This window comes from Bos grunniens, chromosome 10, assembly GCF_055505025.1.
Source record: "Bos grunniens cultivar Pamir isolate PY7600 chromosome 10, Bosgru_T2T1.0, whole genome shotgun sequence".
In the NCBI taxonomy this organism is placed as follows: Eukaryota; Metazoa; Chordata; class Mammalia; order Artiodactyla; family Bovidae; genus Bos; species Bos grunniens.
The window spans coordinates 17,222,539-17,239,827 of record NC_141174.1 but is presented as its reverse complement, the minus strand read 5'-3'; the positions used below and the strand labels follow the sequence as shown (position 1 = coordinate 17,239,827).

Genomic DNA, 17,289 nt, shown 5'->3' with positions numbered 1-17,289 from the left:
CCACAGAGCCCAGTGTCCCCTACATGCTGGGACTTTTCTGTGGGTTCACAGCTGCTCTGTGGGGTATAGGCTGGCATGCTGTTCACTACCAGCCCTGCTTCCTCCCTTCTAGCAGGTTCCAAACACACTCTTGGTTATCATGGAGCTCCTCTGGGGGAACCCTCCTTTATTCCCATTCTAGCAGGGCCCCTCTCATTGCGTTGATGAGGCAAGGACACCAGAGGTAAGAGCAGGCTTTATTGGAGTGATGGTGGAGGAGGTGGGCAAGCCCCAGGGAGAGCCAGCACCTCCTTGCGTCCTTTGCCTCAGACTCATCCCAAGGACTCCCCACAGCACAGGTCCCCAGCCCTTCACAGCCAGGACTGGAGGGTGGTGTCAGAGATGCCCCCTGGTGGTGATGGAGACAGGCGAGAAAGGGTTGAGGGCAGAGGTCTATGGAAATTTCTGTCTTGGATGCCACACCCCAGTGACAGTCCTGAGAGGAAGAAGAGGGCTCCCAAATCTGGGAAGGGAATTATCTTTGGGGGTAACTACTTATGCTAGCTCTTCAGAGACCAGAAACTTCTTGCTTCTGGCTAGAAGCTTGGGCAATCATTCTGGGTGTTGCGTGGTTTCATTTCAAAAGGAAATGAAGTCACAGTGGGCAGTGGATTGAGTGGACCCTCAACACTGAAATGCAAAATGGTAAACAAGACAGAAGTCCAAGAAGGGAATCCTAGTGGAGACAACTTTCCTTCAAGCGGCTTCAGGCTGGCGACGGAATCATGGTCCCCCAGCTCAGACCCACGGGCCAGGGTTTGCTTTGTCTCCACGTGGGTGGGCTAGCTGGGGAAGGGAGCCCTTTATTCTGTTTTCAAAACTTCTGTAAGTGGCAGAGCTGTGCCTTCCCCTCTTTCTCCCCCTCCCTCCTTATCCTTATTTTCCTCCCCTCCTTTCCTTTTGCTCTCAAAGGTCTGTAATTACAAGATAAGCGGCATGGTCAGGAGGGGGTGGGTTGTCCCGTCCCTCCCGCTCCACCACATATCTGCTACAGACTTCTTCCCTGCTTCCCCGCCTCCCCCATCCCCTGGGGAAGTAGCCTTTGGTAGAAGGGGCACACTGGTTGTGTGGCTAAGATGACCAGCTAGGACAGCCCTGGTTTGGAGCCAGGAAGCCAGGGGACTAGTAACCTGAGATGAGTCTCCAGAGCCATCCTGAGTGGGGCACATGTCAGATCACGAGTCAAGATTTCTCGGCTCAGCAGGTGGTGGTCAGTAGCTCAGAGCTAATGCCAAGGAAGGCACCTTTTAACAGGGCAGGTCCCAGTTCAAGGTACAGGGTGTAGACACAGAAGGTGACTTGACTGATGGGCGGAGGATGGACAGGTGGAGACGTTCAAGCTGCCTAACAGGCTGAGATCTCTGCCCCTCAGCACCAACTAGAAAGCATTTCTCCAAGAGGTGGCTGGGGGAGTCCACAAGGCCCTTCCTGGTCAGTGGTGATGAGACTTCTGAGGCCCAAGGGTGGGGTCCTGACCAGGAAAGGCAAGCTGCCTTGCATTCTTTGCCCACGGGCCACTGCTGGGAGGTGGCAGGCAAAGAGACATGAGGAGATCCAGACCAGTCCAGCCACTCCCTTTGCCGATACCACGCCCTCCTATCCCCCCAGTTTGCTCCACTGGATGGAACTGAAAAAGGGGTGGGCCTTGAGCTCGTGGACGCCGCCTCCTCCAGCGCCCAGGCGCCGGGCAGGGTCGAACTGCAGGAGCTGCGGAGAAAAGCCCAGTCAGCCCTGGACAGGCTGGCCAGGCCCCCGGAACCCCGTGTTACCCTGGTGGGGGGGCAGGGGGCGGACATTGGTGTTTGGCCACCGAGGTAGAGAAATTTGTTGGCCCTGTGACCCTCCTGCACCCGTGCCGGACACCTAGCACATGGGGTGGCTTGTTCACACACACGGCTCTGCCCTCCCTTCTGTCCACCCTCAGGCCAAGAAGGCACCACCGGGAGGCCACCTGCACCTCACCTCAGTCAGCAGGGAGGCCGCCGGGCCACTGAGCCACTCGGGCAGCTGCAGCTGGGTGTGGGGCTGGATTCCTGAGGGGTGGCTCTGGGACAGCGCCTGGGAAGACACGGGGAGGCGGCCCCCAGGAGTCTGTACACTCCAATGGCGCCCGAGATTTTATGTCTTCCCCCTGTGTCACACCTCACGGGCACGGCCATGACTCCATCGCCTTCTGCTTTGGATCTGCTGCCTGCCGGGCTGAGGAAGGTGCCTGCACCTGTGATCCCTAGTTTCCGCAACAACCTTCAAAGTAAGCAATTGGCACCCCCATTTTAAGGGCAAGAAGCAGGTCGACGGATTTGTGCTGAGTTCAGGGTTTGAACCCAGGCCCCTGTGGCTCCAAGCTTGCTAGAAGCACCGGTCTTGGGTTGCCATCGGGGCAAGCACTCTGTCAGGAATAGCACTGAAACCTGTCTCCTTACAGAAAGCAAATCTCCACGGGCGGCTCCTTTGCCATGGCATGCTCCTGCCAGGGTCAAGGCAGGGCTGTGGTGGGAGAAAGCAGGACCTATCTGTGTTCCAGAAGGGTGCAGCTGTGGGGGAGCAGAGGAGTGTGTCTGGAGGTCAAGAAGACAGGCAAGAAGCCACCTGGAGGAAGGCCAGGAGCCCTGAGCTGGAGAGGTGGGAGGGCCCTGGCTAATAGGAGAGAACCACTCTGGGCGGCTGTTTGCAGCCAGGGCTCTCAGAGGCCCTGGCCTCGGGACCAAAGCAGGAGGGAGCCAGGAGAGACCAGTCAGCTCTGAACTTCCGGTTACACCACATCCACTCAGGACACTTCCTGCTCAAATGGTGCTTGGCTTCTCCCTGCTGCCTGACTTAACCAGCCCCAGGTGGAGCACTGAGCTCATGGGGGAGGACAGAGAGCTGAGCCCACCACCATGAGCAAGGTGCTTGCGAGGGGAACTTCAAGCTCTGGGTCGACCCAGGCGGGACAGGGAAGCTGCTGGCCTGGGATGATGGAAACCCTCTCTCTGGTCTTCCAGCCAAAGTCTGGGGGCCACAGCTCTGAAGGGTGTGGATGGGGGGACATGGTGTGAGCAGTGGGGAGAGGAGGCCTGTGGGGGATGATCTGAGGAAAGGGGCTGTGTCACACTCAGCCTCCCTCCAGAGCCAGGCCCAAGCGCCCTCTTCCAGGAAACTTCCTTGAGCACCTCAGCTCAACTCTCCCTCATCTAAGTTGACAGTCTCCCTAGCTATCGCCACTTGCCTGACGAGGGTCGGGGTGCAAAGTGTGGCCAAGGTCTGGGTGGGAATTGCTTCCTCCTCCTCTCACGGTCTCCGAGCTGGGGCAGAGGGGGCCTGTGCCGACAAGACATTGGGCCCAATGGCCAGGTCTTGAGCAATCAGGTAGGCTCAGCCCCCAACACTGACTGTTGGACTAACCCCAGCCCATCCTATGCTCAGTGACACCCGCCAGGCTCCACACCCTGCCCACACAGAGCTCACCGTCCCGGTCAGCAGTTCATACAGGAGAGACCCAAAGCTCCACCAGTCGCAGGCGTCGGTCAGCTCCGAAATCCCACCGACCTCTGCGGGAGCCAGAACAGTCCTCAGTCTCGCTGAGAGGGCAGGTCTCCCCTCAACCCCTTCCCCACCACCCCCACCCCCAGAATGGGCCTGTTGCCTCTCTCATCCTCAGTCCCCCGGCCCACCCCACACACAGACACTCAGGGGCTGCCCCGCCCCTCCCTTCTTGCCTGGGGCACTGTAGAGGTTGTGCGAAGCCTCCCTGCAACACTGGGGCTCCACCTCTGACCACTGGCCAAAATACGTGAGCCGGATGTGGCCTTGTCATGCCGTGTGTGTTCAGGGAGGAGCCAGAGGGGACGAGAACTGCAGTTAGTCATCTTGGAACCTTTGACGTAGGGCAGGGGACCCCAGGAGCCAGTGGGCCTTGCTGGGCAGAGGTTCCCTAGGGGCTCGGCCCCTTGAGGCCCCCGGGACAACCTGGTCGTCAAAGGAGCGGCTGCCCCAGAGCTCAGGGTGGGGAAAGGGTCTGCTTTCCAAGCTTAACCACAGCCGGCCAGCTTGGCCGAGGCCTTCCAGAAAAGGCAGGGGACACGGGTGGCCCAGGGGAACAGTCAGATACCGTCCGCCTTCTCTGGGCTCTGGGGAAATCTTGAGGCTGTGGGGGCCTCCCTCCTGAGGGGGGGGTGGGGTTAGGGCCCACTCATCTGCCCCCAGCACCACCCCCCCCCCGCCTGGGGCTCCTACCGGCCTGGTCCAGGAGCAGATTCCGGGGATTAAGGTCCCGGCACAGCACCCCTTGCTGGTGCAGCGCCTCCAGGGCCAGCAGCGTCTCGGCCGCCCACTGCCTCACCTGCTCCTCCTTCAGACTCCAGGCGCCCTCGCCGGACACTGGGCTGGCCCCTCCAGAGGCCAAGGGGCGGCTTGGGCCTGTGCCTCGGCTGCAGCCCCCCAGCACCCGGCCAGCCCCGGCCCGAACCCAAGGGAGCCCCCACGGGGGCGCGGGCTCTGAGCTCTGGCTAGGCCCTCGCCCAGCGTGGGAGTGCAGGCAGCCACCTGGGGCCTTTGGAAGGTCCCAGAAGCGGGCAGTGCTCGTCCTGGCTGAGGCTTCACCCCCAGCCTCTCTCTGGGCTTTAACGGACGCCACCCCTCTGGCTGGGGTGAGGCTCTGAGAAGTCCATGGAGGCTCCAGAGGGATTCCGTCCTGCAGGCGGGTGTATCCCAGGGGCACCGAGCTGGTCCTGAGGCTGAGGTGGGAGTTTAGCGGAGCCTTCATCCTCTCCAGGCTGGAGCCGGACCCGGTCCCAGACTGCTGGGGGCACGGCTGGGAGAGCAGGTGGGACCAGAGCGTACCTCCTGGGCCAAGCAGAGGGAGCCGCAAGCATGGGGACAGGAGAGGAAATGAGTGTGGACGTGTCTTTGTCCCACGCCTGCTCCCCCTCTGTCATAGGCACAGACCCTCTGCCTTCAGGTCCTCACTTGGCTCCCTCCCCTCCCGAAGCCCAGGATGCCCTCTCTCCTCTCCACCCACCCATGACGGGGCCCCAGCCTCACAAAATATGTGCTTAACCCCTAAGGAGATATAAATTATTCTCTAATGTCCTTGGTCTAGGTGGCGGGTTCTCCAGTGTCTGATATATATTTGTCAAAGGGAGAATCCTGGAAAAGGGCATGGCAACCCACTCCAGTATTCTTGCCTGGAGAATCTCATGGACAGAGGAGCCTGGAGGGCTGCAGTCCACGGGGTCACAAAGAGTCGGACACGACTGAGCGACTAAGCACAGCACAAAGGGAGAATAGTGTCATGAACTTAAGTAAAATAAAAGAAGGCTAGGCATGGATCTGTGATGACTATATGTCATGATCCAGAGAGATGTACCTCATTGAAAACAAACAAACAAAAAATCCTAGCTGATCAATAAATATCTGCTGTGGCCCAGTTCCTGTCCTTATAGCTTCGGCACCATCATCGCATGTGGCCACTCGGAGGGGTGGGCACGGACTAGAAAAGTGAAAAGAGCCAAGACTGGGGGAGATGGCGACAAAGGGGACACCTGCATACATGCCCTCGTTCACCCAAGACGTGAACGTCCTCCCTGGACGTCCCCTGCCCCCTGGCATCACTGAGAAGCGCACAGCAGGCTAGTCCTGCCTTCACCCTCGAGGAAGGCTGGGCCTGTGGCTGGGGAACGAGTTCCGAATTTTAAGGGGATGAGACAGGACAACCTCCCGAGGCCTGAGGAGCTGACGGGGCCCCCAGGGCCCACTCACCTTTCACGTGCTCCAGGTGTAGGAAGATGGAGTCCTCGGTCACAAAGTACCGCAGCAGCTGGGTCATGTAGGGGACGCCGTGCGGGATGATGGTCAGCCGCTCTCGGCTCGTCACGTGGCACCTGGACAGGCCCTGAGGAGGGGGCAGGCCGGGCAGATCAGCTGGGGACTGGCCAGAGGCCACTCTGCTCTTCAGGGGCAACCAGATGAAGTGTGGGAGCCCCTCTGAGGAGCAGCTGCCTCCCCCCAGTTTCTGTCCTGACCCTCAACCCTCTTTCCACCATGGAAGGCAGGCCATCCCCTCCCTGTCTGGGCCAAGGGTAAGGCAGTATATGTGTGTGTGTTTCTGGGAAGTCGGGCACATGCCCGGGGTGCAGAACTAGCAGCTGTGGGATCTGGAGGGAATGTGGGCTTCCCATACGGGTTCTGGGTAGAGGTTCCCCAGAGGGCAGGGGTTTCCAAGAACTCCAAGAAGGTCCCAAGGGGAAGGAGGAATGGCAGGGGGTGGGGTGGCACCTGCCTTCACCACGAAGGTCCCTCCAGTCGCTAGGTCCTGGACGAGCTGTACCTGCAGAGGTCCAGGAGGCACTAGTCAAGGCACAAGTTAGTTCCCGGGGCTCCACGCCCCCACCCCCCGCCCCCCCAGGCCCCACGCTCCTCCACCCAGGCTAGGCAGGGACGTCAGGCTTTGGTGGTACAGAGTATATCCCCTCCTCCACCAACATGACATTGAACCTATCCGATTCATCCACTCTCGTTAGACCTGCAGGTCTTATCAGGTACCACCTCCTCCAGGGAGGCTTCCCAACCTCAGATCAGGCCGGGACTCCTAACCTGTCTGCAGTGCTCTCTGGGCTCACCCCCAGCACACCGTGTGTGATTTCCTGTTGTTCCACTGGGCTGTGAGCTCCAAGAGCGCAGGGACCATGCTGTCCAGCTCTGTATTCCCAGAGCCCTGCACCTCACAGGGAAGTAGTCAGAGCTTTCCACACATGAGGTGAATGGTCCATTCCGTAGGATCTGAGGGTGTCGTGGCTGGAAGGGACCTCAGGGCCAGTCACCTTCTCTCAACTCTTATTTTACAGGTGAAGAAGCCCAGGCTCTGAGAATGTGGCCCCAATGGTGCCCCAAACCACATGGGCTTGCTCCTTCAGGTCGCACCGCCTGCCCCCCACTCCCTGTGCTGCGATGGTCTTTTTCTTTTTTTAAATGGTCTTTTTCTCTGGACTCTGGCAAGCAACCTATTCCTTCTCCTGTTGGTTTTGTTTGGAGGCAGTGGTCTGCCAATTGCTGGGTCAGAGCCTTGTTTGGAGCTGGGCCCTAGACTCATCTCCATTATGGGCAGGGTGAACCCCAGCCATAGGAAGGTGGAAGATTCAGCCCAGACAGGGGGGCACGTGAGGACAAGACCTGCACCCTGGGTCATAGGAGTACCTGCTTCAGGGGCCATTAAGAGGATGCTGTTGAGTCAGACAACTCAAGTATGGCGGCAGCTCGAGCCTGCTGTAAAACATGCTCTCTATAGTCTTTGCTGATGACTATTAATATCGGCACAGGGAAACCTGTGTATAGTATTACTGTATAGTACTACTCTGTATAGTATTACTATAGTATAGTAGAGTATTATACTGTATACTGTATAGTACTACTCTGTGCTAAGGGCCTTATCTAGTTTACTTCATTTTATTCTTAAAGCCCTACCAGGTGAGTATTTCTATGCTGCTGTGCTGTGCTCAGTCGTGTCTGACTCTCTGAGACCTGCCAGGCTCCTCTGTCCATGCGATTCTCCAGGCAAGAAGACTGGAGTGGGTTGCCATTTCCTCCTCCAGGAGATCTTCCCGACCCAGGGACCAAACTCACATCTTTTACATCTCCTGCATTGGCAGGCGAATTCTTTACCACTGTGCCACCTGGGCAGCCCCAAGTATTACTAGTGACTCATTTCATAGATGAAGCAATCGAGGTTCAGAGAGGTAATGTTGCCTGCGGTCCCACAGAGCCGGGATGCGAATTCAGATGGGCTGACCCGGGAGCCTTGAAGACATAACTGAAAACAGGGGCACAGCTAGGCGACCTGGCACATGCCTTCCCCTCTGGGCCTCAGTTTCCCTGTCATCAGTGAGATGAAGGTGGTGGATTCTGAGGGCTGGGGCATCAGGAGTGAGGTACCCCTTATGACCACTAGAGGTCTCTCCTCCAACAGCCAGAGATGGAGTCCAGCCTGGTCCCCGCTCCTCTGCCCAGTGAGTTTGAAAGAGAGAACTTTGGGGTCATTAAGGATAACACGGTTTCCCACAAGTGCTGACACCCCGGATAATTCCCCACTGCCTCTTGCCAAGTGGGATTCCCCACCACCTTGTCCTGGGCAAGGCTTCTCGTTTACAGATTCAGAAAAAATAAAAACCAGCAGGGAGGGTCAGGGAGGCCAGAAACAAAACTTAATCAGTACACTGAAACAATGTGTTAAAAAAGAAAAGAAAAAATACATACACACACACACACACACAAGAATCAAGAAATAATTAGGCCAAACCATCAATGCTGATTATCTTGGAATGAGGTAGTATGGTGGACAATCTTTGTTGTCAGTGTTGTTTCTGGCCCCACTGAATGGCTTGCGGGATCTTAGTTCTCCAACCAGGCATCAAACCTGTGCCCCTCTGCAGTGGAACTGCACAGTCCTAACCGCTGGACAACCAGGAAATTCCCACTTACTGTTTCAAACTCTTTTCTTTTACACCATATTTCAAAAGGGTAGCAAAGGGGGCATCTCCCCCCACCATTAAACCAAGCAAACAAAACAAAAAAAATCCCTCCCTCTTTTGTTCTGTGCTGTGGGAGACAGAGCACTGGCTTGTCACTTGACCTCTATGAGCCTCAGTTACATTCTCTGTAAAACAATGATTAAAATGCAGCACTTCCCAGGAGGACTTTCTGCTGTGACAGAAATATTGTCTATTTGTCCAATATAGAAGCCGTGAACCACATGTAGCTATCAAGCCTTTGAAATATAGTGGGTGCCACTGAGAGAATATTTAATTTTTATTAAAACTGGACTTCCCTGGTGGTCCAGTGGTTACAACTCTGCGCTTGTACTGTGGAAGGTGTGAATTCAATCCCCACTCGGGGAAGTTCTGCATGTCACGTGGTGTTATCCAAAAAAAATTTTTAATAGTATTATGGGCTTCCCAGGTGGCACTAGTGGTAAAGAACCAGCCTGCCAATACAGGAGGCGTAAGAGACTTGGGTTCAATCCCTGGGTTGGGAAGATCCCCTGGAGGAGGGCATGGCAACCCACTCCAGTACTCTTGCCTGGAGAATCCCATGGACAGAGGAGCCTGGCGGGCTGCAGTCCGTGGAGTCGCAAACAGTCGGACTGTGGCTGGTGACTGCTATATCTCCTTCTTCCCCCGCAGGGAGACTGAGTGGGTTTAATGCAACAGCTGTGCCAACTACAATGGGCCTTACAGATGCCAGGTGAGATTGCTATCCAGAAAGTGTAAGGCAGTTCTGAGTGCCAGCTCCCATCTTTTTAAAAAAGGAAGTCTCTTTAAAAAAAAATAAAACGCACTGAGCTCTCGGGATGTATGGACAATTAAAACTTTGGTAAAACACATTAACCCTTTATTTTAAAATGTCCACAGTGTCAAGGCCAGGAGGACTCCCTCCTGGAGCAAACAAATCCAGAAGTTTCAAATAGATTCTCAAGCACGAAGGTCCCCAGGGGCTGTTCATGTGTGCCAGTGGGCAGGACAGGAAAGGGTAGGCCGAGCACCTCATTAAAGCGGACAGCCCTTCATCTGCCCAGGGTTGACCGGCAGGAATGTGAGCCTGCATTTCCAGATCCTCTCATTTCTCAGGAAAAGTAGGAAACTTGGACTTTCTCTATGAAACCTGCCAATTTTTAAATGCTGATAAACAGTAACAATTTTAAAAACACCCTCATGTTTGAGCCAAAAACACAGAAGGGATTTGTCTGTCCTTCTCTTTCTTCTCCATCCCTGCCTCAGGGCCTAGCTCCCGGACAAAGCTCAGCAAATAGCCAGTGTTGTCTTCTAAGCCTCCAAGGCTCCCTGAGAGCAGACCCTGGGCATCCTGGCCAGCTGCCCACCTAGTCCCTGACCCACCACCTCACTGTTCTCTGCCGCCCCCTACCCCTGCAGGTATCTCTTCTGGCCCCGAGGAAACCCTCTTCAGCCCCATGAACTCTCACAGTGGGACTTCTCTGGGGGCTCTCAAGGCTTCCTGAGTGGGGCCTTTTGCTGCCCTAAGGCTGGGGGTTGCTGCAGACTGGCACTGCTCTGCCAACAACCCGCCCTGGGCTGTCTGGGCACAGCTATGGATGAAAGACAGTGACATCCATCCAGGCGTGGCTGCAGGGACCTGGGCCCAGTGGCCCTAACATCTCTCCTAATTTGGGCGACTGATTTTCCTGGCTTGCGAATGACACAGGAAAAGGCCACAGGATTTTAGGAGGGATGTGGAGTGGCTAAGTCGAGTGTCCAAGAAAGGGTAATAAAGGAAAAAAGAGGGCACTTGTAAGACAGAATGGTTGGGCTTGGCCTGAATCTGTTTTTCCCATATGTACAGGCCTCGGAACACAGGATTCCAAAAATGCTTTGCACATGTGCGTCTGGGGTTAAACAAATTCAAATTCGGGGAATTCTGTCATAGACCTCCCTCTTAGAGATTCACTGTGTACATTTGCATCCTTAAAGCCTGAAACTTCCTAGAATTAAAGCAATGAAGTAATGTAACTTTAACTCACTGTTTCTAAAGCTTATTTGACCCAGAACCCCTCTCTCCATAACACCATCGGTTCAGTGGGATCCCACATGGGCAAACAGTGGTGGCTGTCGCCTCCTTGGCCTGCCCGTGGGGGCGGCTGAGCCACGTGGACGAACGCAGTGGGCGAGAAGGGCTGGGCAGATGGAAGCTGGCTGGGCCTTGGCTGACAAACCGGGAGCCTGCTCCAGGGACTGGGGAGCAGCCGCTGGAGCGAGGCCAGGGATGGTAAGCCTGCTTCCTGCTGACCCACTCTTGTCATCAGCCTTCAGCCATCGAACTTGTATCAAATGCTTTAGCGTGTGCCAGGCCTTTCCCAAAAATTATTTCACTTTAGTTCCCACATCCCCCTGGGTGGGAGGGTGCGGGTGGGTGGGAGAATCCCTTCCCCACTTCCAGAGGAGGAAACTGGTGCCCAGAGAGGGCAAAGAGCTTGCCTGGGGCCATGTAGTGCCCGTCCAGACAGCACTTCATCCTCGGCGGCGTGTGAAGGAGCACACACCAGTCCTCTTTTCTCTGCTGGCTCCCACACCCGCCCGAATCCCCCATGAGTGTCTTAAATGACAGATGCCTGGGTTCAACCCTAGAAATTCTCACTCGGTGGGTTTGGGATGGGGCCCAGGCATCTGTGTGGTTAGGAAGCTCCCCCAGGTGATTCTGATGAACGGTTCAGTTTGAAAAAAAAAAAATAAAAACACTTAAGCAAATACTCCAGCTATCTCTGGGTCCAGGTGGAGAGCAATTGATTATTGGCTCAAACCTCATTTGACTCAACCTGTCTGTCCTTCTGCTGAGTGTCCAGGTCCAGTTTGCACTGTCGACTCCTGTCTGCCCTGAATTAAGGGAGCCGATCCTGGATGGGGGCACCGCGGGAGAAGCCAGGAGACAGGGCAGAGCTGCCAAGGCCCTGGACAAGGCAGGTTTCTAGCGATGAGCACATTCCTGCCCCAGGAACTTCTGGGCTGGGCTTGGCAGGGGAGATTCTTGGCTGCAGCCCCTGGAGGAAGCGGGAAGTGGGGGCACGCAAGGGAGCGCAGGCTGGCGGGGTGCCCCTGTGGCTGCTGTCCTGAACTGCCGAGGGAGCGGCTCTGTGTCTGAGCCGGAGGGTCTGTGGGGAGGCGCTGTCTGCCTCTGTGGCTTCCTCACTTTTTCCTTTCCGGGGCTGGTGTGTGCTGGGCGGCAGGAGGGGTGGGGCACCCCTGGACCCGGCTGCCCTTCTCCGCTTGAACCCCCTGACGCCTTTCTAGCACTGGCCACTCCTGGTCACACATGCTGTGTCCTCCCACACCTTGGGCGTCGCTCACTCACCTTCTCGATGACTCCGACCACCTTGCAGCCCCTCAGCTGCTCCAGGGCAGAGCTCAGCGTGCGGATGGGCCGGAGCCTCAGGCTGCTGAAACCCTGCGGTAGCGGGAGAGAGCCCCACGGCGGCCTCAGGGTCATGGCCTCCTCACCCAGCGGAGGGCAGGGCTTGGCTTGCCAGGAGACCAATGGCCACAGAGGGCAGGACAGGGGTACAGGCAGACCCCCACCTCACAGAGACAGACCCAGCCTCAGTCCAGGGTGGCCAGGCCACCCTCTCAGCTCAGCCCCAACCCGGGCTTCTTCCCAGGCCCAAGGAATCTTCCGAAACCCCCTCTCAAAAGCGGCATCCACAGAAGGCAGATGCGCCCAGGGGTGGGGAAATAACCCGGGCAACAGGCTTCAAAGACCAAGGCAGGCCCAGGTACCTGCACTGGGGGAAGCATCTTACAAGGTGCACCAGACCTAGAAGGAGTGTGTATGCGCACACCTAGGGGTTGAGGAGTGGGCGTGCATTCTCAACCCTCTCTGAGGGGCCCGCTGGGTCAGGATGTGGGGAGAGGCTTTGTGCATATTTGTATATGCACGTATTCACGTGTGTGTATATGCACGTGGGTATTCATGTCTGTGAATATGCATGTGGGTATTCATGTCTGCTCCAAACACTCACTGCAGCCCAGCCAAAAAGCACTCTGGGAGCCTGAGTGTGTACACAGGTGAGCATGAGTATGGGCTGTGTGGGAAGGTGAGGAGCTGCCTCTGTGTGTGTGTCTCCTCTATGAGGGTGCGAGACTGGACTGGAGATGATTCACCAAGTGTTAGAATGTGAATGAGCTATGGAGAGTGTGGGAGAGAGAGGGAGGAAGCCAGGAGGAGGAGGGCAGGGCGGCAGCCCCAGGACACGCGCCAGCCTGCCTGTGCTCTCCACCGTCTGCCCCGCCAGGGATGGCAAGGCGACAGCTCCCTGGCCTGGCGGGTGGGGGCCTTAGCTCTCTTCCCCCGGAGCCCTCAGGCCTCTGGGGGCTCCTCACCTCATCAGGGCTGGCTCCGCTGCCCAGCGTCCTCTGCAGGTGGCAATTAAAGATCTCCTCCGCCCGCCGCAGGTACTTGGTTATCTTCAGCTTGACAGCCTCACACCTCTCCTTGTTGGGGTCAACTGTGGGGAGAAGGAGTCAAGAGGACCCCGCCAGCCATGGGAGGAGCGGGGGTTTGGGCTCCCATTGCCCATGCTCTGCCCCCCACAGGAGGGCAAGGCCTATTTCTGAGGCTGGTCAGTGGATTCTGGCTCCGCATCTGTTCTTGGGTCCTCTTCTGGGTGGGAGACCAGCAGGGGAGGAGGACGAAGGATGGTGGCGGGAGAGCCTGGGAGCCGGGGAGGCTCCTCGGACTACAGCACCTTACAGTTGGCGCCCACCACCTCCTGGCCACCGTCACAGCCTGGGAAGGGATGGAATGGAGATTTCCTGTCTGTTTTTTCAGGAAGAAAGGGAAGTCCCCCAGAGAGCACACTTTCTGCTATCTTTGATGCCCAGTATGAAAGAGGCCAGAACAGCATTGGGCCTGGAGGGTAAAGGTGTTCATGGGACAGGCATGAAGCCAGCTGTTGAGAGGCATCATCAGTGCAGGGACTGGAAGCGTGAACTGGGGCCTGACTCTTACCCTCCAGGCTGGCCATCAAGGCCCTCGGGTGTCTCCAACTGGCCTCAGGGCCAGCCTCTCCTACAACTTGGAAATGCCTGCCTTTGCCCTGAACAGGCCTCCCCTCTTACCTTCAGGCCTTTGCCTGTGTTCTCTGCCTGTCCCTTCTCTCTCCCTCTCCAGGCTCTTCAGCTGGACAGCATTCTTCAGTGCTCAGATTAGGGTTTTGACTTTTAGAAAATGCCCTTTGCCAGGCTTGCCTGGCCTCAGTCTCCTTCTTCCCTCCCTTTACTTCCTCCCCATTGTCCTTGCCACCTGGGACTTTAATTGTCCATCATCAACTCATCAATCTTCTGCCATTAGAATGCAAGTACCCAGAGGGCAGGACCCTAGCCCAGCTCTAGGGGCAGGAGGGCTTAGTGGGCCAAGCTCACAGCCTCTGGAGCCCAAACTGTTCAAATCTCAGCTTTGTCACTTGATAGCTGTGGCGTCTTAAGCAATCTATGTAACTGCCCTGTGCCTCAATTTCCTCATCTGGAAAATGGGAATAAAAATCATTCTTGTATATTTGGAAGTACATGCCAGAACATACACAGTGGTTTGTATTACTGTGAATCAGAAATGAATTGATACAGGTAAAGCCCTTAGACCAGCGCCTAGTGTAAAGGAACTGCTTTATAAGTGAAGGCTATTATTATCAATACTACTGTTCTTCTCATAGGTCCTGCAGGGTCAGCGCAGAGCCCTGCTCACCCAGCACAAATGGACAGATGATGGGATGAGCCCTTCCTCGGCCCCTGCCCAGCCCCAGCCTCACCGTGCATGCCTCGGAGGAGAACGTCCACGCCGTTCTGGTAGTGGTTGAAGGCGGCCTCGTAGTCCTCACTGACGTCACGCTCCAGGGCCAGCCGGATCTGAGAGGCTGCGTCCACCAGGTAGTCATGCTTAGTCATGTCAGGTGCTCCCGGAGCCACCCGGTTGCGAATCTGCTCCAGGTACACTCGAGCCTGGGACCGTGCTCGAGAGCAGGGTTCGGGCTCCGGGCCAGGGCCAGGAGGGCACTCACAGGCCACCAGGCTCATGGCTGCCCTCAGTCAGGGACCTGGAATGAGCAGAGGCATTAGGAAGAACCCAGTTGGGGACAACGTCCCATCTGTACCCTGGTTTCTTCCACTCAGTATTGTGGAGACTGACACTCACCTCCAAGAGCTGGAGGGATCAGAGCTAATGGGGGTAATATCCCTCACTAAGCCAGATCTTTCCTAAGTGGTGGTCATAACAGAATAAAAACATGCTTTGGGCTCTGAGTTGTTTTTACCATTCTTTCCATTCAAATTCAGTTCAACAAGTATTTCTGGAGCACCTACTACGTGCTGAGTATCGGAGAGAGCTGAAGATATTCATGATTCAGAGCTGCCTTCAAAGGGCCTCTGTGCACATTAAACATATGCAGGTCACCATACTTTGAGGCTGAAGCAAAAGCCGGGGCCCCACAGGCCATTCCTTATACTGTGCCCTGTCTACCCCTCCCACCTCCTCCCATGGGAATCTCACTTATCCTTCAGGGTTCAGCTCCATGGTACCTCCCGGAACAGGAGGGATTGCCCCGGCTTTATTTCATTTCCCTTGGTCCCAAGATCAGTGAGGACCCCCAAGGAGCCAGGCGGAGAGCTGGGCACAGGGCTTGGCCTTAAAGACTGAAGGCAAATGAAATGACTGGCAGATTCAGTACCACTCTGGATGGAATTAGATGAATGAGGTCAGAGCCCAACCAGCCCTGGGGAGGGGATGGCTCTGTCCCCCTGGCTCTGCTCTGAGAAGTCCAGGAGGCCACGTGGCCTCCAAGGACCGGACAGCAGCTCCACCCTGAGCAGCAAGTGATACAAGTGGCCACCAGGGTTAGCGCAGTGGCAGAAGGAAAGGAAAGACCTCAGAGAGAGGCCAGAAAGCTGCCTCTATCCTTCACTGCAGCCTCTGCACCTTTGCTCTCTCAGGCCTCATTGCGAAAGGGCAGGGCCCAAACCCCAGGTCATTTCTACTTCTGTGGAGACAGGGAAGAGAGAACAGGATGGGGAATGGGGCGGGGAGGAAAACCCACATTTCCAAGGCAGCGGGCAGCTGAGCCCCGGCCAGGATGCGGCCAGGAGGTGGAGGAGGGGAGGAAGGGAAGCCGCGCCCTTCCCATTCGGCCCAGTCACCAGGGCATGCAGCTCGGAGGCCTGTGATCAGAGGCACCCAGGTCGGCAGTGTGTGCTGCTCTGAGTCAGGGCCTAGCTTCAGGGTCCACCTGCCGAGCCAGGTCCTCCCAGGCAGAGCTGCAAAGCTGCGTCTGGACCCAGAAAGACGTGCATCCAGCCCGCGAGTCCCCTGCACGCAAGGTGCACTGCCCCGTGAGGGTCGCCAAGGAAGGGGACTGGGGGAATGAGAGGTGAGGGCATCCTCTCCTGGGGAAGAGGGGATGGAGGAGGAGCCAGGCTAACACCGTACCTGCCCGAGCCAGGAGCTCGGTCCGCGCGGCCGGACTCAGCCCTGCGGCCACCTGCCCTTCGCCCCCGGACATAGCACCGCGGGCGGCTGCTTTCCGCCCTCCTCCCAGGTACAGGGGTCTGGCCGATGCAGCCTGGTCATTGGTTGCAGATGAGCTCATCCGCTAGCGTTAGAATAAACCACCAATCAGCGCCCGGCTCAGCTTGTGCTGGCTCTTAAAGCAGCAGCGCCGGGAAAGCGGAGCTATGCGAGAGGGCATGCGGAGGGGATGGGGATGGGCAGGGAATGCTATGGGGATAGGGATGGGGATGAGGGTGGAGATGGAGCTGGGGACGGGCGGGTGGGTAGGAGCTGCAGAGAGTGGAGGTCCAGACTCTCTCAGGTATGCGGAAGGAGTTGCTTCGGAAGTTTAGGCCGAATAAAAGCACACGGGCCACTTTGGGGACTTTTCTCATTCGTTATTTCATGCATTTATTCAACTACTTGAATATGATTGAAGATGGTGACTGCAGCCATGAAATTAAAAGACGCTTACTCCTTGGAAGAAAAGTTATGACCAACCTGCTGCTGCTGCTGCTAAGTCGCTTCAGTCGTGTCCGATTCTGTGCGACCCCATAGACGGCAGCCCACCAAGTTCCGCCGTCCCTGGGATTCTCCAGGCAAGAACACTGGAGTGGGTTGCCTTTTCCTTCTCCAATGCATGAAAGTGAAAAGTGAAAGTGAAGCCGCTCAGTCGTGTCCAACTCTTCAAGACCCCATGAACTGCAGCCTACCAGGCTCCTCCGTCTATGGGATTTTCCAGGCAAGAGTACTGGAGTGGGGTGCCACTGCCTTCTCCGTATGACCAACCTAGACAGCATATTAAAAAGCAGAGACATTACTTTGCCAACAAAGGTCCGTCTAGTCAGGGCTATGGTTTTTCCAATAGTCGTGTATGGATGTGAGAGTTGGACTATAAAGAAAGCTGAGCGCCCAAGAATTGATGCTTTTGAACTATGTTGTTGGAGAAAACTCTTGAGAGTCCCTTGGACTGCAAGGAGATCCAACCAGTCCATCCTAAGGGAAATCAGTCCTGAATATGCATTGAAAGGACTGATGCTGAAGCTGAAACTCCAATACTTTGGCCACCTGATTCGAAGATCTGACTCAATGGAAAAGACCCTGATGCTGGGAAAGATTGAAGGTGGGAGGAGAAGGGGACGACAGAGGATGGCATCACAGTTGGGTGGCATCACAGACTCAATGGACATGAGTTTGAGTAAACTCTGGGAATTGGTGATGGACAGGGAGGCCTGGCGT

At 56.3% G+C, this 17,289-nt stretch overlaps 1 protein-coding gene across 5 annotated transcripts; it reads right to left on the bottom strand.

Moving 5' to 3' along the window:
* Positions 1 to 217: 217 nt before the first annotated feature.
* On the bottom strand, positions 218 to 16,121 carry RPS6KL1 (ribosomal protein S6 kinase like 1). Of its 5 annotated transcripts, XR_015133998.1 has the most exons (12): positions 15,991 to 16,121; positions 14,321 to 14,605; positions 12,897 to 13,021; positions 11,872 to 11,964; positions 6,299 to 6,346; positions 5,779 to 5,911; positions 4,255 to 4,863; positions 3,738 to 3,827; positions 3,487 to 3,569; positions 3,248 to 3,339; positions 2,002 to 2,283; positions 218 to 1,746 (listed from the first exon to the last, which is right to left on the bottom strand). XR_015133998.1 is itself a non-coding variant. In XM_086319638.1 (11 exons), the coding sequence occupies exons 2-11, from the start codon at positions 14,583 to 14,585 to the stop codon at positions 1,765 to 1,767; spliced, it is 1,557 nt and encodes a 518-aa protein (XP_086175764.1). In that variant the 5' UTR covers positions 14,586 to 14,605; positions 15,991 to 16,121; the 3' UTR covers positions 218 to 1,764. The 5 variants fall into 5 exon arrangements, 3 of the variants coding, with proteins under 3 accessions (XP_086175764.1, XP_086175763.1, XP_086175765.1); XR_015133997.1 differs by lacking the exon at positions 3,248 to 3,339; XM_086319638.1 differs by lacking the exon at positions 3,248 to 3,339 and having other exon boundaries at positions 218 to 1,779; positions 2,002 to 2,097.
* Positions 16,122 to 17,289: the final 1,168 nt, after the last annotated feature.

What these genes read in the sequence shown, in the direction of transcription:
- RPS6KL1 (XM_086319637.1), bottom strand. Translation starts at nt 14,585, where the DNA reads ATGAGCCTGGTGGCCTGTGAGTGCCCTCCTGGCCCTGGCCCGGAGCCC. An exon ending in ACACCTGGAGCACGTGAAAG is followed by an intron (nt 4,864 to 5,778) that starts GTGAGTGGGCCC and finishes TGCTTGGCCCAG; the next exon opens with GAGGTACGCTCTGGTCCCAC. An exon ending in CGGCCTCCCTGCTGACTGAG is followed by an intron (nt 1,747 to 2,001) that starts GTGAGGTGCAGG and finishes TTTTCTCCGCAG; the next exon opens with CTCCTGCAGTTCGACCCTGC.